At 39.0% G+C, this 24,789-nt stretch overlaps 1 protein-coding gene across 1 annotated transcript; it reads left to right on the plus strand.

Annotated features, from left to right (window-relative positions):
• Positions 1-5,620: 5,620 nt before the first annotated feature.
• Ccdc152 (coiled-coil domain containing 152) lies at positions 5,621-24,742 on the plus strand. The gene is made up of 8 exons (XM_021182756.2): positions 5,621-5,678; positions 6,298-6,403; positions 10,640-10,708; positions 12,116-12,180; positions 14,769-14,871; positions 22,431-22,558; positions 24,263-24,346; positions 24,620-24,742. Exons 2-8 carry the CDS (start codon positions 6,301-6,303, stop codon positions 24,740-24,742), a joined length of 675 nt encoding a protein of 224 aa, XP_021038415.1. The 5' UTR covers positions 5,621-5,678; positions 6,298-6,300.
• Positions 24,743-24,789: the final 47 nt, after the last annotated feature.

Genomic DNA, 24,789 nt, shown 5'->3' on the forward strand with positions numbered 1-24,789 from the left:
GGGTGCAACAACTAAAACCTAATTTTGCAAGCCTTATTAAAATCTGATTCTTCTGGTTCTGAATCCTTTCGGATCAGCCATGATACCAGGAAATTCTTACCCCTCTACCGTCCAGTTCCCTCATCAATTTGTTTTTGATATACCTATCTATGCGTTGGTACCAATGCTAAAGAAAACTTTCCTGAACACGCAGTGGGGACTCAAATTCTCCACTTGGATTCAGTTCTAATGCTTTGCTATACCTTAAACTTTCAAATAATGAAATATGAATAATCCTATTACTGTTTACATTCCTCTGCCTGAAAAAATTAATTCTATAAAAAAAATCAAATTAATGAAATTTAAGTTTTTATTTCTCATTCAAATACCTTTACAGTAGATACATTTCAGCTACTAAGGACAACACTGGAAATTATGATAATTTTTGAACACTTGAAGCAAGAAACCTTATCATGTTTTAAGTGATAAATTCATTTAATTGGTAGAACAACCTTAATGAGTAGAAATTTTTATTGATACTATATGGATAAAAAGCTGGGACACACACACACACAAAAAAAAATAGGTTGCCCAAGACAAAGGCATTGGTAGAACTTACATTATAGTCCATGCCCTGAATCACTAAATCAGTAAGAGAATAGACATTTGAAACTATCTAATAATTGAATCTGGTACTTTAAAGGGCTTATAAACCACTGGAATGAATATGGGTTCTTATTTATTTATTTGTGCTGATATATAAATCAAGCAAAGCTGGTTCATTCTTAAGATGCCAAATCAGTGATTAGTCTGGCAGTGGCTGAGTGTTGTTCTGTGGTCTAAGAAATCCATGAAAACACCTAGAAGGATGTAAATTGGTGGGGCTCTAAGGTATCCTCTAGGAGAGGGTGCTGACCGGCCAGGAGAACGGCGGACCCAGAGGTGGGGGACCCTGCTTCCCACCCGGAAGAGGACTACAATATGGAACGGACCAGCCACCCACACCCGAAGGACTTTGCAGGAGACTGGACGTCACGCCTTGGCAGCAGGTACGTTCCAAACTCTTCCCGGGAGATTCGAATCCCAGTTTTCCATCGATTCTTTTCCTGACACCTCCTTGAAGTGTCCTGGATCCCTGCAGTATTATCCTACCCACTCCTCTCACACCGGAGGCCCTCGCCCACACCCCCTGCGCGTCTGTTGGGCCCCAGAGGACAGAGGAACGCCATGGTGGGCCTTAGCCTCGGGGTCTGAGAGCAAAGCCTCGGAGAACTCAGAAGAAAGAATAGGGAACAAGCTGAGCCCCACTCCTGGCACCTACAAGGACTGGCCAGGGCCCAACTGAGTGGGGCTGGAGAGAAGGCAAGCCCTGGAATGCCCATGTCAACAGCCACCGAGCTGAAGAAGGAAATGAAACTATCGCTTGCCAGTGGACATGGTGGAGACTGAGCCTTGAACGTCATTATCAGTACGTGCTAAGTAGAGAACTCAGCACTGAATCACTAACTTGTCGCGGAGTTTCTCTAGGCAAAACCAAATTCGTTGAAAGAATCTGAACCCAGGAAATTGGGAGAAGAGGGCAATTAAGACATGTAGAAATGACCGGGTGGTGGTAATGCATGCCTTCAATCCCAGCATTCAGGAGGCAGAGACAGGACGATCGATCTCCATGAGTTCCAGACTACCCCCCCATCACCCCCCCCACACACACACACACACATACACAGAGAGAGAGAGAAGGGGGGGCACTTGGAAAGCAAATGTGCTTCCACTGAGCAACATCCTTAGCTTTAGTTACAAGGTATATATGTGTATATATATATATATATATATTCTATGAAGCAAAACAGCTGGAGAAGATTCAGACTCAAATTAAAATGCATTTGATTCAGGAATCTGGTTCTAAGAAAGAATTCGTTTTTTAAAATTATTTAAAACGTTAGGAACTAAAAAGGAGAGAAGGAAATTCTTCAGTACTTCAGATTATCCTCTAGTTTAAGTAACAATATCAATTAGTGTTTTTTTTTTTAACTTTGTTCAACAAAGAATGAAACTGTTTTGTTATGGGGTTGTGTATTATGATTATTTTTCTACCACAAGGAACAAGTTTTTACTGAGGTTTTTGAAATATAATTTTACTGATATGCAATACAGAATTGCAAATGTTTCACTAAACTGGAAGTACATAACCAAAATTCAGATTTCAAAACAATTAAAAGCTGCTATGGTCAAGTAACATAAAAAGAAGAAAGTGGAATTTCTTGACAGAGTAATGTCAGGCAATGTCCAGTTTGACAAGAATATGACCACAAAAAAAGTATTTTGAATACCATTTATTTTGGACTAGTTAATGTCCAATACATGGCCTTGTGGTCTTTATTCCCAAATCTAGAATAGCTGAGTTTCAAAACTGTATTTCACCACCTTTTTTTATGTGAGAAAAATCTAATGCCATGTATTCCACACGTTGATATTGTATTAATCTTGATTCTAGTAAGATACCTTCACATGCTCACATTTAAATGCTGGCTACATTCGGTTTCCCCATCCTGTGTGGATGAATCCACCTCTGGGATTCTGAAACATTTTTATGATTGGTTCCATAGAGTTAGAATTGAAACTTGCTCTTTATTTCAGCAGTTACTAAACATTACTCATATCCACCCGGAAGCTTTATGTGTATGCTTTTATGTAATCTCAAAAGCATACAAAAAGTAATATTTTGTGAGTACTTTATTTTCTATGTATCATTTATTTACTAAACAAAATATAAAACACAAGCAGACTAACAGAATATGTGTGTGATAACTCTTAAACAAGCATGTTTAGCATATTAAGTGAGAATGCTTACCTTTAAAAGTTATACCTCAAATTGGATAATATATCAGATTTTAAATCCAGTAATGCTGCTGAAAGGCAAAGACAACATAATCATTATGATATATCATAATTATATATTATATTGATTATATACATATTATGTGTAATTGAGATAATAGATTATAATAAATCTAATAATGTAGTCATTATATTTTATTAAATATAAACAAATAATTTTATAATTATATTGTAATATAATATACATACCACATAACCACACAAATTTTAGATAAGTTTACAGAAAATTTGGCAGGGGTGAGGGTAGAAAAGAATATAGAAAAGAATGCATTTAACTGCAACTAATTCTGAGTATATCAAACATTCTCCATGTAAAATGGAGCTCAGAGGACAATTATTTTAGTGTTTGAATTATGACCAATGTTGTGATGTTTGGCATCTTCCTTACTTAGTATTGTCTATCCTTCATTATTTCAGGCATGGATCAAAACAGTGAAGGATGCACGAAGAAGATCAATAATGTAAATCTTGACAAACTTATAGATGACTTCTCACAGATAGAAAAGGTATGTGAAGACAGGAGAGCAAAGGGCTATAGAGAAACAAAAAAGATTTTTGTCAAGGAGAAACTGGGAAGAAAGGAAAATTCATTTAAAAATAAAAGTGAACTAGTGCTGGAAAGATTGCTCAATGGTTAAGAACACTGCTGCTCTAACAGAAGACCGGGCTTCAGTTCCCGGATCCCACTTGGCAGCTCACAGCTAACTGTAACTCAAGGTTTCGAAGATGCCAAACCCTCCTCTGGCCTCTAAGGGAACTATACACTCATGGTGCACTTAGATGCAGTCAGAACAAACACATAAAATAAAAATAAGGAAAAGTCTCAATCTTAAAAATAGAATGGTCAGTGTCTACAATTGATTCCATGAGAGGCTCTTACTGGGAGACCCAAATTTTGTTGTGTTTTCATGTTTGATATTTCATGTAGGCTGTATTTTGTATTTTATTATTTGTTTAGTCTTTAAACATGAATATTAACTATGTTAGCTTAATAATAAAAGTGTGGCCACTGTGAAGGCTGAGAAGTCATAGGAATGCTGATTTATTGTCCCAAAATCTCAAAGAATGGCATGCCAGGAATTTGAAAACACCAATATACTTATTCTTTTCTCACTGTATGTTATTATACTAAAATGTATTGTTTTGTTAAATAAGCATACTTTTTAATTTTAAAAAAATAGCCAGCTTTGGATAATGAAAATACATTTTGCTAAACCCTTTCCTGTATTTTTAAACTTTAATATTCTATTTATTTGACAATTTCATATATTTATACAATGTTTCTTGATCATATCCAACCCAAATTCCCCACACACATGCTGTGGAGGATGGAGGCCTAACCCCAGTACTTCCCCTAATACTCCTCCCCACCTTTTCTTCCTCTTTCTCCTCCTCCTCCTTTTCCTATTCCTCTTCTTCCTCCTCCTCCTCTTCTTCCTCTTCTTCTAGCTCCCTAAGTGCAGCTGGTGTATCCTGCATGCATAGGGATGTGAGGTTATCCACCAGAATCTGGTCCACCTACCAGCAGCCATCCCCACCTCCTAAGAGATTCCCCATCCCACCTGTGTCAGTGGTCAGGAGCCTCCTCAACTAGAGACAGAGCCCCACGGGCCTTCCCTCTCACACTGCAATGTTGACTGGCGTGTTCTTGTCCAGTCTTTGGCTCCTGTGAGTTCATGAGTAGAACAGCCATTCCTGCCCAGGAGACAGTGTTGCACAGCACCTGACCTCATCCTCTGGCTCTTGCATTCTTTCTACCTACTCCTGCACAATGCCCTTTCTCACTTTACCTTATTCATACTGACATATAAAAATGTTCCTGGGGCAAGGAAGCAATTACTGATGTATTTTGCCAATGTTAAAGGGGAAATGGCAGAACCCCAGAAACTCCAAAATAGTTTTAATGAAAAGTGAAGAAATTTTGTTTTTCAGTCTTCTACGATAATAATCAATTGTAATATAAAACATAGGTGTATTTAGTTTTTCTGTATTCTATCTATCCTCTTTTCCAACTCTCTGCCTAAAACTTGGCAAATAAATCTCTAGTCTTGAGATTAATATAGCACCAGGGAAAAGAGGTAAGCACTCATATGAGAAAGAAGTGCCATATGTTTAGCCAGAGATTTGAAAATACACTATCATATTCTCAAGTTTCCTAAATAAACATAATTGTCCATTTTAAAATTTGATATGGTGTTCTGATGTTTAGAATCTTACCTCTTAGATACATAAGTGGTAATACAGATGCAGTAATACAATGTGAGTTGCTAAAGATTAAAATAGGGAAGTGGATAGATGCATGGAAAACACATTACTGATAAACCTGAGGAACTCAAGGAAGCTTATTATACTGCTTACAAAGAAACCAGAGACGGGTTCCAAATGCTTATTTATTGTCTGTAACAGAAAAACTATAAACAACGAATTTTCCCTGATAGTGTCTTCAAAAATAAAACTCAAAATAGCTGTAAAAACAGTGCAGCAGATCTGTGGTTGTGACATCGCCTCCTAGATAATAATGCTAAGCAAAGCAGCTGAGTGCAAAACAGAGTGAATAGCATAGTCATGCCATCACAGAGTACTCTGGAAACAAATACAAGGAGATGGTTTTGGTTTGTGCTGGTTTAGGTTTTGAGACAAAAGCTCACTGTAGTGTCCATGCTAGACAAACGCCAGGGCTCAGGAGACCGTCCTGCATCAGCCTCCACAGGAGCTGACAGTAGCCATTCACCCTTATGCTTGATAGATGCCTGGGATTGACATGGGACTAAAAGTTGAATTATTGAAAGAAATTTGCTCAGGTTAGCTCATAGTTTTTTCTTGTTTATAACGGGCTGAATTAATATTTTACCATGCCATTCCCCATGAGTGAATGTGTACATGTGCACGTGTTCGAGTGTGTGTGTGTGTGTGTGTGTGTGTGTGTGTGTGTGTGTGCGTGTGTTTCTGGAACTGAAATCTAAGGAGGATTCATGAATGTTATCATAGCAATTTATCTCTGGCCTGCATTCCCAAACCATCTGTATTATTTTTAAAATAGAAAGTAAATCAGAAAGTCATACCCATCTCATGAGGGTGCTCACTGCACTGGTTGACATTCTCCTGCATGTGTAACCAACCATAAGTGCACATAGAACTTTCCAGACTGCTGTCTTGCTGAAGTCTTTTTAGTGTATCTCCAAAATACATGAAAACCTGGAATGAAGGAAGTTGAGTCTTCTACTAGATGCTGCCCATGTAAGAAATGACAAATTGAAGGCTCAGTACAGTACGGTTTATTTGAAATTATATCCCAAATTCAATTATTAGACTTTCAGATGTTAAATGGTTTGTGTTCTCATTTCTCTTCATATTCTTAACAGAAGAATCAAAATGGTGTCATTGATTTTTGTGATAGCATATACCCAATTTCTTCTACAGAAAATGATAGAAACCGCAGGAAAGAACAACCTTCTGGATATTCAGCTGGAAAAGACTAGCAGCTTATTAAAAATAATGCAAGCAAAAGAAACCTCAATGAAAGAAGGTCAGTTCTTTGCTGCCTAAAGAAATAATAGTCAAGGAGGGTGCTCACTGCAGTATCTGACATTATACCCCATGTTTGTAACCTACCTTACGTGCATATAGAACTTTCCAGAGTGTTGTCTCATAGCACTCTATAGTATAGCTCCAATATAGGTTTAAAATAAAAAATCAGATTGAAGGAAGTTACGTCTTCTATCAGGTTCTACCCATGTAAGAAATGGCAACTTGAAGGCCTAGTACAGATCTATAAAACCACGTGAGGCAAAACTAGAGCTCCTCCCTCATAAACTGATGAGTCACCAGTTTTAAGAGTTATAACTGAAGCTGTGAGCTGACACCATGGCTCGGTGGGTAAAGGCACCTGCAGCCAAGTCTGATGGCCTGAATTTGATCCACAGAATCCACATACAGATCCACAGTAAAACAGTATCAATTACCCAAAACTATCCTCTGACTTACACATGTCAGGCATATGCATACTCCCAAAGAAAGCAGTAAAATGTGGAAACATTGAAAAGAAAACTATATGCATATACTTTCTTTTTTATTTAGTACTTCTTCTTTGATTATAATATCATTTCCTCTCCCCTTTCCTTCCTCCAAGCCCTCCACTATATCTCTGCTTGCTTGCTTTCAAATACTTAGCCTCTTTTATTCTTTAATTGTTGTCATAAGAAAATATGTATATGTGTTTTCAGGGCTGACCGTGAAGAGCATATACAATCTTCGCTGTGTCTCTGAGAGGCCCTAATAGGATGATCCAGTCCCTAGATCTTATCTTCTAATACCTTTCTCTGATAAAAAGAACTGGGTTAATGTAGGATTGGGATTAAACTTATACTATAAGTCTGAAGAAGTATCTTGTAGTGTCACAAGAAAGACAGTACTCCAACAGAAGAAATAGCCAGGTATGGTGTGACATTACAGGATTCCAGCACTCAGGAGACTGAAGGAGGAGGATTGTGAATTCAATACAACTATGAATACAGAGAGAGAGAGAGAGAGAGAGAGAGAGAGAGAGAGAGAGACTTTCTCATCTCAAAAATATTTTTAAAAGGGAAAGAAATGAAAAAATAAACCCATAATAATAGAACTTGTCATAAATAACTGAAAGAGCTCTCGATGACCAAAGCTGTAGTGATTTCATCAACAAAATAGCCTTAATTCGCTTTCATAAGTAAGTAATAAAGTAAGAAACAGCTCTCCAGTGTGGCAGAATCCAACTGGCTTATGTAGATAATTTGTTCTCAGACAGGTGGAGCATGACTCCAGGCACACTCATAAAGTAATTCCTGTTCTGTAGGGAAGCACACAGCAGAACAAGGTGGAATATGTAAATTACATGGTGTCAAACTGGGTAAATTCTACCTCAGCTACAGGATCAATGACATCAAAATTAATACCTACCACCATGCACCTTTGATGTGATGTGATATGATATGATGAAAACTATGCTTTACATTTGTAAACTTCTCATTTTTCTAATCATGAGGTAAGTGCCCCACAGATTCCCATCGTGGGACACTTCTTCTTAGACGTAACTTCTTGTTAGATTCTGTCTCTTAAAGTTTCTACCATCTCCCAGTGACTCCATGAGCTAAGAACCAAACTTTTAGTCCAGGAGCCTTTGGGAGACATTTCAGGTCCAAGGCTGGAAGTGATGCTTTAATTGCATTTAATTATTTCAAACTACTCTGTGAAATAATTACTAATAAGCAAACATAATTAATACTAGATCCTAAATTTACACTAAAATCAATATTGGTGTACTAAATTATTAAAAATAGCTTAATAATTGAGAAATTTTTAATAGGACAGCATAACGAATTCTGGACAAAAGGATAATGTAGATTAAAGTTTGCAAAGATAATGAAAAGCTTTTGCTTAAATCACTGAATGATACTGTAGTTCATGAATTCCTTAGCTACCTAAGTTCTAGTGGGGAAAAATGTGGTGAGTCTGCCATCTTGTGTTCAAATTTTTAAAATACTTTTAAAAAACTAGTATGCAAAGAGCTTCAAGGTGAATTTCATTTGCTAATTACTGAGGAAACTTCACCTACCTTATTTCACTAATTGCTAGATTCTTTCAAATAAGTGACGTTCATTACGATAAAGAGAAGTACTGAAAGGACACATCTCTCCTATTACATCATCTAACACAGAAACATGTGAAGCAGGTTATCAGCTAATGCCTACCAAGCATATGTAATTTAACCAGCATTCTGATAGTCGGAAGCAGCAGCATCAAGAGAAGAGAAGGTGATGGAGAGCTGCGTGAGTTGTTAAGGGGACAGACAGGAGAGCAGGGAAGGGGAAGAGACCATAACAGTAGTCCCTTGTGCTAGTTGTGAGACTTGGGACTTTTGCAAAATAATCATCATGGTTGAAGAAAATATTTGCATTGTTTTGAAGACGCTGGCACCAAGATAGCTGATGCCTTGGAACACAGTTTTGGGTTTTTAACCCTTTCACAGCTCTCCTCTTGCCCAGGATTTAGTTACAAACCTGGGAGAACATAACTGCTCAGCAGTAACAAAAGCCTCACCTTATACTTCCTCACTAGCTGTGGCCCTCCACCTTTGTGGCGCTCCACCTTTGAACAACCTTACTGTGACTTGTCTCTCTCTTCTTAGTGTGTGCATTCCTGGAAGCATTGCATGCAAACACTTTTTGTGATTCCCAGACATGTCCACATGTGAGTCGCTTCCAGGAAAGACATTGCTAAGGCACATGGGAAGATCTCTTACTGTACGGTGCCTTAGAAAGTAATTACGAAATGTTGGGGTTCATTTCACATAAAGGGTGATTATAAAGTACTTATTGTTTGTGCTGGCTAGTTTTATATCAAGTTGACACAAAACAGAGTCTTTAGGGAGGAGTTAACTTGCTGGGAGGGGGTGGTACATTACTTTAATCCCAGCATTCCATGGCAGAGGCAGGAAGACCTCTGAGTTTGAGTCCAGCCTGCTCTACAGAGAAAGGGCTGAAAAGCTACACAAAGAAACCCGTTACCACCGAGGACCATGCAGATGTCCATGGTATATGTGGGCTGTGCTGCAGCAGGGCCATGTTGATGTGAGTAACCTGTGCAGTCACCTCAGGTCATGTTGATATTCATGGTTCATGCTGCTGACAAAGACCATGTTTGGCTTCATGGTCCTACTGCATCAGGGGACTGTGTTGATATCTGTAGTCTGTGTTGTCACCTGAAGCCATGTTGGTGTCCTTGATTCATGTTGCCCTGGATTTATGTGCTTGGCCTGTGATGCCACTTAGGGCTCTGATGGTGTCTGTAGTTTAAGCTGGGGCAGAGAGCCATGTTGATGCCTGTGGTCTATAATACTATCACTAAAGACCATGCTGAGGTTGGTGGCACATGCTGACACTGGAGACCATGTAAATGTCTGTGGTTGGTGCTCCTGGCTGGCTTTAAAGTTAAAGGAAGCTACTTTTGCAGTTGCATCGATGACTGCAAACTCACAGTTAAGAAAGAGGGACATAGAAGGTGTCAGTATGAACCCCTACTTCCACTACCAACACCCCCGGAAGAAGAGGTAGACTAGAAGGGAAAGCATCAAAGAACACTGTTAAAAGTTGTGATAAGGATGCTGTAGTGTATGTGTTCACAATCGAGGGCTTCTGGTGGTGGCGCAGGTGGGAAAGGACTGTTTTCTTTAAGGGACTGGCCACTGGGAGTTTGACCATACTGGAGTTGTGTTCCTTCTCCTTCCCCTCCTCCTCTTCCTCTTCTGGTGGGAAAGTCATAAAGTTGGGGAGTGGACTTGGAAGGACTACGAAATGAATATGATGGAGTGAGTGATGTGAAATTCTAACATAATCAATAAAAATACTAGAGAGAGAGAGAGAGAGAGAGATTGAGAGAAGGAGAGAGACTCATTTGAGAAAATGGTTCTAGAAGATCAAGCTGTAAGCAAGCTTCTAGGGTGTTTTCTTAATTGGTGATTAGTGGGGGAGGGCCCAGCTCATTATGGGTGGTGCCATGCCTGGGCTGATGGACACCTGTGAGCAAGCCAGTAAGCTGCACTTCTCCATGGCATCTGCATCAACTCTTGCCTCCAGGTTTCACTGTAGCAATAGTAGCCCTAATGCCATATATTGTAATTCATCTTGAGATGTCTGGTTGCTTTAGTAAGATCACATAATTTTAAGTTGAATATTATTTTCTTTCAGCTCTTTCTATCAAGATTTTCAAACAAATGTATCTTATGTTTTAGAATGTATTATTCTTCATACTATGATAAAAGGTCTACAACAGACTGTTCAATATCAACACAATTTGAAAGGTAAGTTAGAGAAATCATTCTTAAGACCATGGTTTGGATGCTGGAAAGATGATTGATTGAATGTGAGTTTGCTCACGTGAGTACAAGCTGTAGAAACCATGTCTCAAATAAGTAAGGGAAAGGGGAAGGAAGGAAAGGAAAGGAAAAGGGAGTGTGGAGTGAGCAAAGGAGGAAGGGAGGGCAGAAGTAAAAGAAAGCCACATGTGGCAGTACCAACTTACAAAACCCAACACTGGTGAGAGACAGAAACAGGTGGATCACTGTGGCTCATCCAGGGGCCAACTAGCCTGACCTACCTGGAAACTCCAGACCAGTGAGAGACCCTGTCTCCAAACACAAGGTATATTTGTATTGCTGGTAGGAATATAATGTAGCATTACCACAAACTGGTGATTACTCAGAAAAATGAAACATAGAATTACCATTTGATTCATAAATTCCACCCCAAGATATGAACAAAAAGCAATAAAAATCAGAGACATAAGTTTTTGTACACTAATATTCATAGCAGCATTACACAAAGGTCGAAGTTGCCCCTTGCAGATTGAATATAAAATGTGCCCCAAAGGTCCATGTATTAGAAGTTTAGTCTCCAGCCCATAGGAGAAAGAACACTGGGAATATTGTTTTGTTTGTTTAAAAATATTTTTTTATTATTAGTATGTTTTTCACTCGAGGGAAACTTGGGTGACAGGGCACATATCACATGGTGCTTGTGTGTAAGAAAGAAGACAACTTGCAAAAGTCAGTTTCTCCTTCCACCCTGTGGGTTCTAGAATTGAACTCAAGTCCTTAGGCTTGGAAGTGGTAGCTTTTGTCCACTGAACCATCGTGCCATTCCATACCTGTCCCTTGGGTTTATATACAGAGGCTTATTTTGTAGTGTAAGCTGGCCTGAAACTTATTATTTAGCCCAAACCGGCCCAGAACTTGCAGCAGTCCTGCTTCTGTGCCCCATGAGCTAGAATTACAATGGAACCCATCACACTGGCCTCTGGTTGTGATTCCCTCAAACCCAACCTCTGCTGCCTCATTCTCTATGCCTAGAACCCTAACCTTAGCCCTAACCCTAACCTTTCCCAGTGTCAAGATGACCAAGGTTTCCCCCATCATGTTCTCACATTATTTCAAGCACAGCAGCACCGTAAAAGGTTTATCTAATACAGCTATTGCATCTGACATTCGTAAGGTCTATGAGAAGCAGTAACTTCTTGTGCTCCTACATTTCCAGTTTATGGCAGTGTTAGGTGCATACTTAATTAGGTCACGCATGGTCTACAGAGTGAGTTCCAGGACAGCCAGGGCTACACAGAGAAACCCTGTCTCGGGGAAAAAAAATGTTATAAATATCCCCGAGATAATTTTAACTGCTGCTTAGTAATATATTCCTTGATTATCTGTATACAGGTGAAAATGAACAACTAAAAAGAAATGTTGATTTTATGAAAGAGAAGTTAAAATCTAATGAGCAGGTGAGTTATGTGCTATTGTGCTCGGTGAAACTCTTGAGAAGCATTTGTTCACGGAAAAGCACGTTGTTTTAATAAACATCACTAAAAATAACTTAAATATAGTTAGACATGTAAAAATCTTTAATAAATGAACAGTAACTTTTGCAAATCCTAGTCTCTTTTACAAAACATAATGTTCTAATATCACTTACACAGTTTCTTTTTACCAAGAAGAGATGCAAATATTTTGCTACATGGTTTTCAGTTGTGCTAATAGACTTACTTCAGAGCATATTCTGCTGGTTAATAGTTTTATTTAATTCTTATACTAAAAAAAGAAGTGAGTCTGTATTCTTTGTGATTTGGGTAATCCTTGTACCATCCAAATAATGGAAACTTTATGTAGCGCACAAATTAGTTCCACCCAAGGGCCATTGAAACTCTGCTACATTTTGTTCTCTCCCTCAGAAACAGTGTAGTGATAGCAACTGCAGAACATATAACACAGTGCCTCAAAAATACAAAAGACAAACTAAATGCCAGAAACAGTGTAGTGATAGCAACTGCAGAACATATAACACAGTGCCTCAAAAATACAAAAGACAAATTAAATGCCAGAAACAGTGTAGTGATAGCAACTGCAGAACATATAACACAGTGCCTCAAAAATACAAAAGACAAACTAAATGCCAGAAACAGTGTAGTGATAGCAACTGCAGAACATATAAAACAGTGCCTCAAAAATACAAAAGACAAACTAAATGCCAACCCCTATCCCTCTACCCTGAGAGGAGGTTTGTATCACCTTTTTCTCATAGCCAAAAGCCAACACATCAAAGATCTCCAAAACTGAAGCTTAGTCTGTACAGGCTTAGCTTGAAGGATCTTCTCTTAACTTGACAAGTTCCTGTATGAGGAGCTCTTGAGAAAACACTGGCCTGTTCTAGTGCCCAACCTGGGACTTCTGAGTAATCTTTACCAGTAAGAAAAAGCATTCTACCTGTGATTTGGAGGATTTAGCCTTTTACTTTAGTGTCTCTAAGATACTTCTTCCCCACCCCTTTCTCTGCCTTTTTCCCCTCCTTCCTTAATTCTTCCCTGCTCCTTTCCAAATCACACTGTGAGTGTGTGAGATGAGTAAGTGTGTGAGAGTGTGTATGAGTGTGCGTAAGTATGTGAGTGTGTGTATGTGTGTGAATGTGTGAATGTGTATATGTGTAAGTGTGTGAGTGTGTCTGTAAGTGTGTGAATGTATGTGTGAGAGTGTATGTAAGTGTGAGAGTGTATGTGTATAAGTGTGTGTAAGTGTGAGTGTATGTGTATAACTGTGTGTGTGAGAGTGTATGTGTGTGAGTGTGTGAGTATGTATGTGTGTAAGTGTGTGAATGTGTGTATGTGTGTGAAAGAATGTGTATATGTGTAAGTGTGTGAGTGTGTCTGTAAGTGTGTGAATGTATGTGTGAGAGTGTATGTAAGTGTGAGAGTGTATGTGTATAAGTGTGTGTAAGTGTGAGTGTATGTGTATAACTGTGTGTGAGAGTGTATGTGTGTGAGTGTGTATGTATGTGTGTAAGTGTGTGAGTGTGTCTGTGTATGTGTGTTTAAGTATGTGAGTGTATGTGTATAAGTTTATGAGTATATGTGAGAGTGTGTATGTGTGTGAATGTGAGTGTATGTGTGAGTGTGTGAGTATGTGAGTGCATATAAGCATGTGACTGTATGTGTATAGATTTGTGAGTATGTGAGAGAGTGAGTGAGTGTGTCTGTGTGTGAGTGTGTGTGTGTGTGTGTGTGTGAGAGAGAGAGACAGAGAGACAGAGAGACAGAGAGACAGAGAGACAGAGAGGAGAGAAGTGGTACGATCATACCACCAGAAGTGGTATGATGGGGAGGACAAAGGCATCTAAAGAAAGTGGGGAGGAAGAACAAGAGAGGGTAGTGGGCAGTGCATTGTTTACTTTTCTTGTGGCAGCAGCTAAATACCTGACAAGGAACAGTTCAAGAGAGGGAGAAGAGAGGGCTTACAGTCTAAGGGGATACATCAGATCACAGCAGAGGAGGAAGCACAGCCTCAAAAGCATGAGGCAGCTGGCCACACCGCAGCCATAGTCAGGAAGCAGATTTTAAGCAGAACATGGAGGCGGGCTATCAAATATCAAAGCTCATCCACAGTGACTCACTTCCTCCAGTAAGGCCTTGCCTCCTAAAGTTTCCACAGCCTCTGAAAATAGCATCACCACCTGGTGACCAGGTAGGTATTCAAACACCTGAGCCTGTAGAGGATAGTCCACATTGAAACCACAAAGAGGAAGAAAAACCAAATAAAGCACACTGTGTGATGCAGAATCTAGAGGTCTCTTTGGCAGAAGACAAAGGGAAAGGACCAGTTGTGGGAGGAGAAGAACACACATGAGCAAGGTACAATGATATGCATGTGTGAATGATGAAGCTTGTTATTTTGTGTGCGCCTACTAAAAAATTAATTGGAAGTAAATAAAAAGTATTGGATATAGTTACATGTAAAAATTAATGTCAACTGGTATATTTGCCTTTCTAATTATCAAAAATCATAACTATTTTATGGAAAGTGGGTATATTTTACTTTCTAGGAATATAAGAATAATATTGCCAAACTCATAAGTGAAATGAAAATCAAAGAGGAGGAACACAAAACCGAAATGAGCAAACTTTATCAGGATATGCAGAGAAAAGGTGATTTTAAAATTTTAACTTACTGAATTCAGACATAGCACGACAATTTAAAGGTACATATTATTTTCCCAATAGTAGTATTCTTGAATGAACACTGTCTTTATGCATTTCAATTTGTTTTATATATTTATGTAACATAAATATAATCATTCTCAATTCTCTTCATGGTTGTGCTTGTCTTAGGCAGGATTTCTATCCCAGCATAAACATCCAAGAAGCAGGTTGGGGAGGAAGGGGTTTATTCAGCTTACACTTCCATGCTGCTGTTCATCACCAAGGAAGTCAAGAGTGGAACTCAAGCAGGAGCTGGTGCAGAGGCCATGGAGGGATGTTCCTTACTGGCTTGCTTCCCCTGGCTTGCTCAGCTTGCTTTCTTATAGAACCCAAGACTTCCAGCCCAGGGATGGTACCACCCACAAGCCTTCCCCACTTGATCACTAATTGAGAAAATGCCCCACAGCTCATGGAGGCATTTGCTCAACTGAAGCTCCTTTCTCCGTGATAACTCCAGCTTGTGTCAAGTTGACCACAAAACCACCCAGTACAGTGCTTGATTCTGCCTGATGTGAAAACAGCATCTTTATATAATTAATTATAAAAGATTTAAATACAATATGGAATCCTTAACAATATGGAATATAACTTTACTAATTTTCTTCAGTAAAGCAGCTCTTATTACACATAAATAGTAGGTTGGCTTGTTATGAACATTGTATATAAAACGTAACTACACCTATAATCCCAGCCCGTGAGGCAGAGGAAGGAGGACCATAACTAATGGAGAGCTCTCTGCAGTATGTATCAATCCACAGGAAAATGGCAAAGTATTGAACAGACACTATTCCAAAGATATATAGGAAGAAAATAAGCATAAGAGAAGATGTTTAACCTGAGTAATACAACATTTCAAATTAATTAGACTATAATTAGACATAGCTTTGAATCTTTTAAAACAGATAAAAGTCGTTTTGATTTTTTTCCTGTGATCTAAGAGGTTCATTTCCATGACCACCACATAACATTTTCACTAAGACCCAAAAATGCCGCATGGGGTATTTACCAGAGAAATGAAAGCATACAACACACAAAGAGCTGCCTGAACGGTTTGGGTTTTTGGGTCTTTGTTTGTTTGTTGTTTTTGTTATTTTATTTACATTTCAAATGTTATCCCCCTTCCCACTTTCCCCTCCACAAACCCCCTACTCCATCCTCCCTCCCCCTGCTTCTATGAGGGTGCTTCCCAACCCACCCACCCACTTCCACCTCCCTGCCCTAGAATCCCCTACACTGGGACATTGAGCCTTCCCAGAACCAAGGGCATCACCTCCCACTGATGCCCAACAAGGCCTCTGCTACATGTGCAGCTGGAGCCATGAGTCCCTCCTTGTGTATCCTGGTTGGTGGTTTAGTCCCTGGGAGCTCTGGGGGGTCTGGTTGGTTGATACTGTTTTTCTTTCTATGGGGTTGCAAACCCCTTCAACTCCTTCAGTCCTTGGGGATCCATCCCATATGCATACACCAAACTCAGACACTATTGTTGATGCCAAGAAGTGCTTGCTGACAGGAGCCTGATATAGATGTCTCCTGAGAGGCTCTGCCAGATCCTGACCAATACAGATGCAGATTCTTGCAGCCAACCATCCGACTGAGCACGGGGCCCCAATGGAAGAGTTAGAGGAAGGACTGACGGAATTTTTATAGCAGCTTTATTCAGAGTAGCCCAGAGTTGTCATCACAAATTCTTAACTAGTACGAGTGCTTTACAATTCATAGAACATCTACCCACAGCAATAAAAAGGAACAGACAACTGGTTTTCCTCAGTGTGACCATCTTAGAAACATTACAGTAAATGAAGGAAGCCTGATGTGGTGGCACATGCCTCTACACTGGCACTCGAGAGGCAGAAATAGGAGAACTGCACACTGGAAGCCACCCTGATCTACAGTGTGAACTCCATTCTAGCCAGGACTGTATATCTGGTCCTTATCTCAAAAAGGCAAAATTAAGCAAATATGTAAAGAAATCCAGGCACGAGATGCTCTTTTGTTTAATATGGTGCTGTAAAAAAAATTAAAATGTAAATAAATATTTTTAACTTTGTGAATAGTACAAAAACTTTTTTCTGTTTAATTTCCTAATTATTCCTTTTACCAAGTTTTTTTTTAAAAAAAGAATAATTTCTAAGGTACTGATTTACAAATAATTTTTATGAGATGCACCAAAAAGTTCAATTTTGTAAAGATTAATAATCAGTGGTTCCTTTGAGTACTATTTTAACCCTTAAGCTAAGTATTGTAGTAATTTAATGGGGTAAACTAAATACATATAAAGTCAATATATTCTGAACAACAGAAATGGCTTATATTTTATTTTAAACAAGTACAAATTTCCACAGTGAACAATTATTTATAAGTATATTAATAAAATACTATTGCAAATATATATTCTACCAACAGCTTCTTAAACATTGCTAGTATTGCTATTAAAAGCGCTTTATTTTTATCTTTATCTTTATTTTAGAAGCTATAATGTGATCTTGAATGAGATCACCTAAAACTTACCAGATAATATTTTTAAGCCCTTCAATAAAGAACACTGAAATGAAAATTTTAGTTTATTTTATAAGTAAGGAAGAAAGGAAGGAAGAAAATGTTCCTTTTATCTTTAGAAAAGAATTCTAAAACAAATTATCTTTAAGACAGGTAAATATTCTTGTAAAACTTTAGTTCAATGTCTCCTTAAGGGGAACACAATCCAGTTCAGTATCTCTAGGAACTTCTCAATCACTGTTGTAAAAACTTGCAGCTCTAGAAAGCACATTTGTCACCTGTGATAAAATCAGAAGGTCAGGTCACCTTTACATGAAATCACTATACTATAGCTAATAACTTTACAACGGCACAAATCCATCTAAGACACACAATATTCCTTTTTAGTCAGAAACCACAAAGAACTACATGGTTTGCAAAAAACATTAAGGCCTGGGAAGTGAATTCAAATATGGTCATATAAGGCAGACGTTTAAGTGCTCAGAAAACACCCTAAAATTGCAGACACAGCACATGGAGTTACAGGGTTTGGAGTCTGCCATCCTGGGTTTTGGACTGGCTTTGTTCCAGTGTTTCCTCACTATGTTCCCATTCCTAGGTTTTGAAATGATAATATATTATATTATCATTTAGTATATTCTGTGCCGTTGTGTGTTGGAAATATATAACTAGCATTTTTAAACTTTTATGGTCAGAATTAAGAGATTGTCTTGAGTGTGAGAAAATACTTAACTTCTGAGTAGTATTTGAGTAGCATTGAGTATTGGGCAGGTTCTCCTCCCTCTATAGAGCTCTCTATGGCAGATGTCTCATGGCTCTGGCATCTCCGTCATCTCTGGGTCTCCACTGTAACCGAAAGGTATGTGGAAACCATATACAATGACTGCATTTTCTACCATCACAGCTTTATGCAGTGGCCTTTCCAAGCCGTCCTGCAGGACCTCCCACTCTGTCACACACACTCTGGCTGCAGTGGCTCTCTACAGCCACACAAGAATCCCAACACATCCTCACTTGCATTCACACCTCCAAGCCAGTACCATGTAGATAACACTACTAAGCTAAGAGCCAGCTTAGGATCTACTCTCACCCCGAATCACATTTGCACCAGCTTTTTAAAATTATTATTATTTTTTTTTTTTTGGTTTTTCGAGACAGGGTTTCTCTGTGTAGCCCTGGCTGTCCTGGAACTCACTTTGTAGACCAGGCTGGCCTCGAACTCAGAAATCGGCCTGCCTCTGCCTCCCGAGTGCTGGGATTAAAGGCGTGTGCCACCACACCCGGCTCCTTAAAATTATTTTTAAAAGCATTATATAGATGTTTTGCACACATATATGCCTGTATAATATATATGTGGAACTGGAATTACAGATGGTTGTTAGTTGTTATGTGGGTTCTAGAAATTGAACCCATGTTCTGTGCCAGAAGATGAAACACTCTTAACTGGTGAATAATCTCTTCAGTCCAGGTAGATTTTTAAAATCCAGTTCCTCTGAGACCTTATCCTTTTACAAGTTGAAAGCTTAACTGACAAGAGGCCTCTAATCTCCTTAACAATTACAGACTTTTCAGCACTTGCCTTGGCTGTAACATTAAACTTCTTAGTGTTTGTTCTTTTTCTCTCCAAACTGTTATTTTCTGGTTCTTTTTTTCCTCCACTTGCTCTTTTTCATAATAGATCTGCATAAGGGAAATCAGTAGCAACCATGCCATATACCCAACATTGTATAGTCTTGGAATTTCCTTCATCTCAGGGCACAGGTAGAAAACAGCCATTTTCTTTGCCAAAATATCACATGAATGGCCTCTAGATCTGCTGCTGATAAAGTCCTTGTTTCCCTCTTAAACCTCATGAGCAAGGGCCTCTACAGTCCACACTATTCTTAGCACTACCTGTCGTCCAGGTTTCTGCTAGGGCAGCCCATTAAGCTCTGCTTATAGCATTCAATTGCTTTTCTAGTTCAAAGTTCAAATCTCAAAATATCAATGTGGTTAGGATCTTCACATACTCTCTGACGTTAGGTTCTTAGTAAGTTAGTAGTAACTTTTTTTATACTGTGATAAAATACCGTGACCAAGGCCACTTATAAAAGGGAGAATTTATTTGTCTTATGACTTCAGAAGGATAGTAATGTCCATAATAGCAGCCGGTGGCCAGAACAAGAAGCCAAGAGATCAGTCATGTATTCATCTGCAAGCACAAAGCAGGCAGAGTGAACTGGAACTTCACTGCCACTGATGTACTTCCTGCTGCAAGACTATGCTAGCACCCCAAACAGCACCATCAACTGGGGGAAAGTGTACAAATACCTGAGCCTGTGGGGTCTGACTGACTCAAACCACCACAGGCCTCAAGACAGATACTCAGAGAGGAAGACATTGGACATATTAGGACGTGATTGCCTATTTCCTGCTTTTACTTTATATTATACAAAAAGATTCTGTTGTGCCCAGATTGTAAAAACCCCGAAGAGACCACTAGGAATCACAACCCGCTATAATCGCATGAGAGTCTTTATTCAAGCTCGTGCTTGGGCCACCAACCTTCCTGATGGAACAGGAAAGAGAGTGAAGCCCCAGGTCTAAATGAAGGGGGATTATAAGGAAAAAATGTAAATGGAGTTTTCAAGCCTTGGCATTCCATGAAAGGGTAAGGGAATGCCATCCTTCAAACCTGATATCCTTTGTTCAGACAGTGGGGACAGAACCATGCAGTTGGAAAGGGACCTTTCTGACCTGGAAAAGATAACTTGTGCTATCAGAAGCTGGTATAGTTTTACAACTGGCCACAGCTGTTTGGGAACACTTAATTGTCTCTTTTTCATAGTCTTAAGAGTGGGCTATTATCATTTCAAGGGTATTGGCTTCTGTTTCTTTCAAGGGCAGAAGCCATCCGAACAGGAGATGTTGGTTGTTAATCAAAAGTGGATGTGAGTTTCAGAGATGTGGAGGCTAGGGTATGCTGCTTTTTTTCTGTTCCCAAGGCTGTCACCCCCACCCCTTCACCCTCCGTGGGGTTGGTCTTCAGTGGGAGAGAGTGTTAACTGCTCTGGCTCCGCACAGGGTCAGCGGAGTATAGGATTTGATGTGCAGGTTTCTGTGTCTCTTCAATTCAGCAAGAGAAAGACTAGTGCTTAAGGATATATTCTTTGACACTTTTGTCTGGGTAAGAAAGTCTGAAGTGAGTGAAGGTTTCTGAGAAGGTGATAGCCATGACTACAGTTGTATTTAGATTGACTGACATGACAACAGTGGGTTTGTGATCTTGATGTAGCAGTGACAGTAGAGAGACTAGACATATAGTCCAAATGGGGAAAATGGGGTCTGAAACTAAGTATGGAGTAGTTGTGAATAGAAGTCTCTTATTGGTGGATTTTGTGAACAGATTGGTTCTTATTAAAATAAGAGATTTTCTTGAGGCTCCTAGCCTTGATGATGTGTTATTAGCAAGAATAAGAAAGCTGTAAGAGAATAGGACATTTGACGAAGCATAGAGATGTGATGTTGATCAGGAAAGAGGCCTGATCATTTGGGAAAGTACAGCAAGGATTTACAGGTCTGCCGTCAAGTGTAATAGTTCAGACTTTCTAAACTAAGAATGCAAAACTGTGTCCCTTCCCAACCACTGTGGATCTTATTTTGTAAGCTATTTTTGCTTAAGAGCACAAATAATTTATTCATCTAAAATACCTTTGTATTTCAAATACTATTCAATACCTTATCGAAAATACATAAAACTACTCTATACACACAATTTTAAAATATGATTTATTAATAAAATTCACATTCTTAAAAATCATTTACTTAAAAATAAAATAAAAATGTAAGCACATTCGAGCTTCAGAACTTTAGTCCGTTATGATCATGGTTGGGCACGTGGCAACTGGCAGGTAGGAGCTAGATCAGCAGCTGAGAGCTGTATCTGGATCCTTTGGCAGAGAGACTAAGCTTGACAAGGGCTTTTGAAACTTCAAAGTGACACACTTCCTCTAAGAAGGCCACCCTTCCTAATTGTTTCGTATAGAGCCATCCCCTGGAAGCTACACCTTCATATATATATATATATGCCTATGGAGACCATTCTTACTCAGACCACCTCACAATGATGTGCTTTGCACAGTCTAGGACACTACATGCATACAAATGATAAAGCTATGCAGCCAGACTTCCCATTCAAACCACAATGTAAAACGACCTCTGGGTAAGGGCTTACCATGTACCTCTTGTTACTTTCTCCTGAGACAAGCTAGCATTTCTCTCATCAGCTCTCATTTGATGTAACAACTGTACCTAGCAAAATGATTTTTATGTGCAGTTCTGCCTTAAAGATAACATCCTGAGAAAGGCCCCTTCCATCTTAGGCTCACCCAACAAATTTGGTTAACAATTCTCTTATCTTTTGGGTGTGAAATGTCACTCACAGGCTAACTCTTTTGAACCCTTGGTCCCCAGTTGCTGCTGTTTTGAGAGACTGCGGAACCTTTAGGAGGTAGGGCCTGCCTGGAGGAAATGTGTCACTGGGGTGGTAAACCTTGAGTTTTATAGTCCCACTTGTATAGCCCCACTTGTGTCTGCTCCCTGGTCCACTGAGACCAAGCAGCTACTCCAAACTCCCAGCACCACAGAGCCACCGTGGCTATGTCTTGTCCACATGGGGGCTTGAATCTACTCATACCATGAACCAAAATAAAACTTTCTTCCCTTAAATTGCTTCTTGTTGGATATTTTGTTTCAATGATGGAAAATGCAAGTAATAGAATTTTCTCCCAAGCTGTCAGCAAGTCGCTGTGTTTCTTCTGTATCATCCCAATCACAGTTGCAATTAATGTTTGTCTCCTACCTAAAGTAGAAATTCAGTGAAAACATGCAACACGTGTAGTTTGCATGGAGTGTTTAGTATAATGCCTAGGTGAGCAATAAACATGTTGAATAAGTAAATGTAAAATAAAAAAATGAAATCACATAACTTTGAACTGTTACGTGAATGAATTTGTTTCTGTTTTATTTAGTTGAACTAAATGAAGAAAAGCACAAAGAACTAATGGCAAGGAAGGAGGTGGAAATATCAGAGTTAAATGCCAAGTTGAGAACTCAGGAGAAGGAAAAGCAAAATGAAATCCTCAGACTACATCTAGAAGTAGGTGTTTATGAGTCAGCTAAACAGGAGCACGCTCCTTAGTGTAAACCGCACTTTGTTATTTCTTATTGCAATGACATAAATTTCAGACCTAGATAGAAGACATCACATGTGCTTATTCTTCAGCAAAAGCCATGCTCAGTCTATAGGACATCGATCGGCTTTCTAGCACTTGATCTGAAGGCGGTCCTCGCTTCCAGGAAGGATATTGCTTCCTCTCAGAATGAGGGCAATAACTCAGGAGTCCCCTGGTCTTCCAGTCTAGTCTATGAAGGCAACATAAGGACATCATCCCAGCAAGGGAAGACACGGGGACCCTCAATATTTCTCTGTCCCCGGAAGAAACCACAGAACCCTTTTGTTTTATCTGGGATAAAAACAAGACAAATTTCTCCATAATATATTCCTATGAAGATATATATATTCAGGAGACAAAATTCCTTTGAAACATTTGTAAATGTATTTTACGTAAGCGTATCTCATCAAGGTTCTAGTCCTTTGTTCTTTTCAATGAGCTGTTCAGCTGTGTGTCAGAATCTCCAGGATACTGATGCGTTAGCAGAATACTTGTCTTTTGCATTTTTCTAAATTCTACCAACACCTTTTTTTAAATTATTATACCATAGCTTCTACTCATCTCTACTTCTAATTTACATTCTGCAAATATTCACAGATCTTAATTGATATAATTTACTATTTATTTACCAGGAACTTTGCTATGCCTAGGGAACTTGTTAGGAGTCTGTATGTAACCATGTGGGGCAGAAACGGGGAAATGTTTGTTGCTTCAGAGGGATTTTGCTGTGTCTATGGCTACCACTGTGCTGCTGTACTGCTGGTGCCATACCCTAGTCAGGTATTCCACAGAGAGGACTGGATGGTCAACTGACATACAACAGGCCTTATTTCAAGATGTACCACCAACCTGTAATCTATCAGTTAGGAGCTGCATATTATTTGTTATCTGGACCATGTCACTAGTCTAGTCTGATTATGCTGTTTGAATAGTAATCAGATGTCTTTATCTATCTTCATTGTAACTATCCATTCTCTCCTTAAGACAGAACACAAGCTCATGGAAAACTTACTCTAGCTTTCTCAGAGGACATGCTAAGATAAATATAAAAGGAAGAATTATAGTGGAATACTGGGCAAAAAAAAAAAAATGGCTTATGAGAAGAGACTAAGTCTTTTAACTTGATTCAATTTAAGTTTTTATAAAAGCCTGAATCGACTAAATCACATCCAAATTTTAATGTTTGGCTTCAAAGTTTGAAAGACATGTGAGCTTCTCTCCTAAGGCTGTGACTCACACTGCTTTGTTTTTTACTGACAAAAGTACACCAGTTGTAACACGAAGAGCTTTTCTGGCTCAGTGGTCAAGCACATGCCTCACGTGGAGGAGTGGAAGGAGCAGTGGGGTTTGAGAAAAAGCCCTGTGCCACATATGGAGGTTGTGCCCAGTGGTGTCTGTCCCTTTGTAAAGCCACCACTGCAGTTTTAACCCCACACCTAGCTGACTCTTGTTTGCATGTTCCTTGTTCTTTTTTCTGGATTATTTCATAAAGGTTTTTCTGTCTGTTAAATGGAATGTGTTCAATTACAAAATACATAGCAAAGGTATACTTTTCCTCCAGAAACATTGTTTGTAAGTATTTAAACTATAACACCCTTAATAACATTCTCTTTTTTAATTTGGTTCAGTTTGACACTAAGCTAGCAAGAGCTCAGACTAAATCAAAATCATATCCGGACACTACTATTTTGCCGCAGAGTATCTACAGAAGGGTATGTGCATCCTGTCCCATAACTATAACTTCAGAAAATTAATTGTCTTAGGATGTTCCTATAAAAATTACCTAATATTTATTTTAAATATATTACATTCTTTTTGTAGCCTTAAAATAGTTTTTCTCCATAAATCACACAACAATGAGGGGGCAGGCCTTTCAGAGTAAGATAGTCTTTTAAAATATAAGTGCTGTGATTGTTGTTTTGTGGTTCACTATGCCTAACCTTACTTCTAAGTTGCTGTGACAGACTTATTTCTGCTTCATTTAGAAGCTTCAGCATCTTCAGGAAGAAAAGAGCAAAGAAATTGCAAGTCTGCAGAACACTATCCGAGACCTAGAGCAGCGCCTTGCAGCCTGCAAAGATAACCGACTCACGCGAAGACGGTTTTGAGCAGAGCACTTAATGCACTAGCTACAGCTTAGGGTTTTGTTTTGTTT

The sequence above is a fragment of the Mus caroli genome, unplaced genomic scaffold, assembly GCF_978045245.1.
Source record: "Mus caroli unplaced genomic scaffold, Mus_caroli_1 scaffold_16, whole genome shotgun sequence".
Classification (NCBI taxonomy): domain Eukaryota; kingdom Metazoa; phylum Chordata; class Mammalia; order Rodentia; family Muridae; genus Mus; species Mus caroli.

What these genes read in the sequence shown, in the direction of transcription:
- Ccdc152 (XM_021182756.2), top strand. Translation starts at nt 6,301, where the DNA reads ATGATAGAAACCGCAGGAAAGAACAACCTTCTGGATATTCAGCTGGAA. An exon ending in ATATCAACACAATTTGAAAG is followed by an intron (nt 10,709 to 12,115) that starts GTAAGTTAGAGA and finishes ATCTGTATACAG; the next exon opens with GTGAAAATGAACAACTAAAA. An exon ending in TCCTCAGACTACATCTAGAA is followed by an intron (nt 22,559 to 24,262) that starts GTAGGTGTTTAT and finishes AATTTGGTTCAG; the next exon opens with TTTGACACTAAGCTAGCAAG.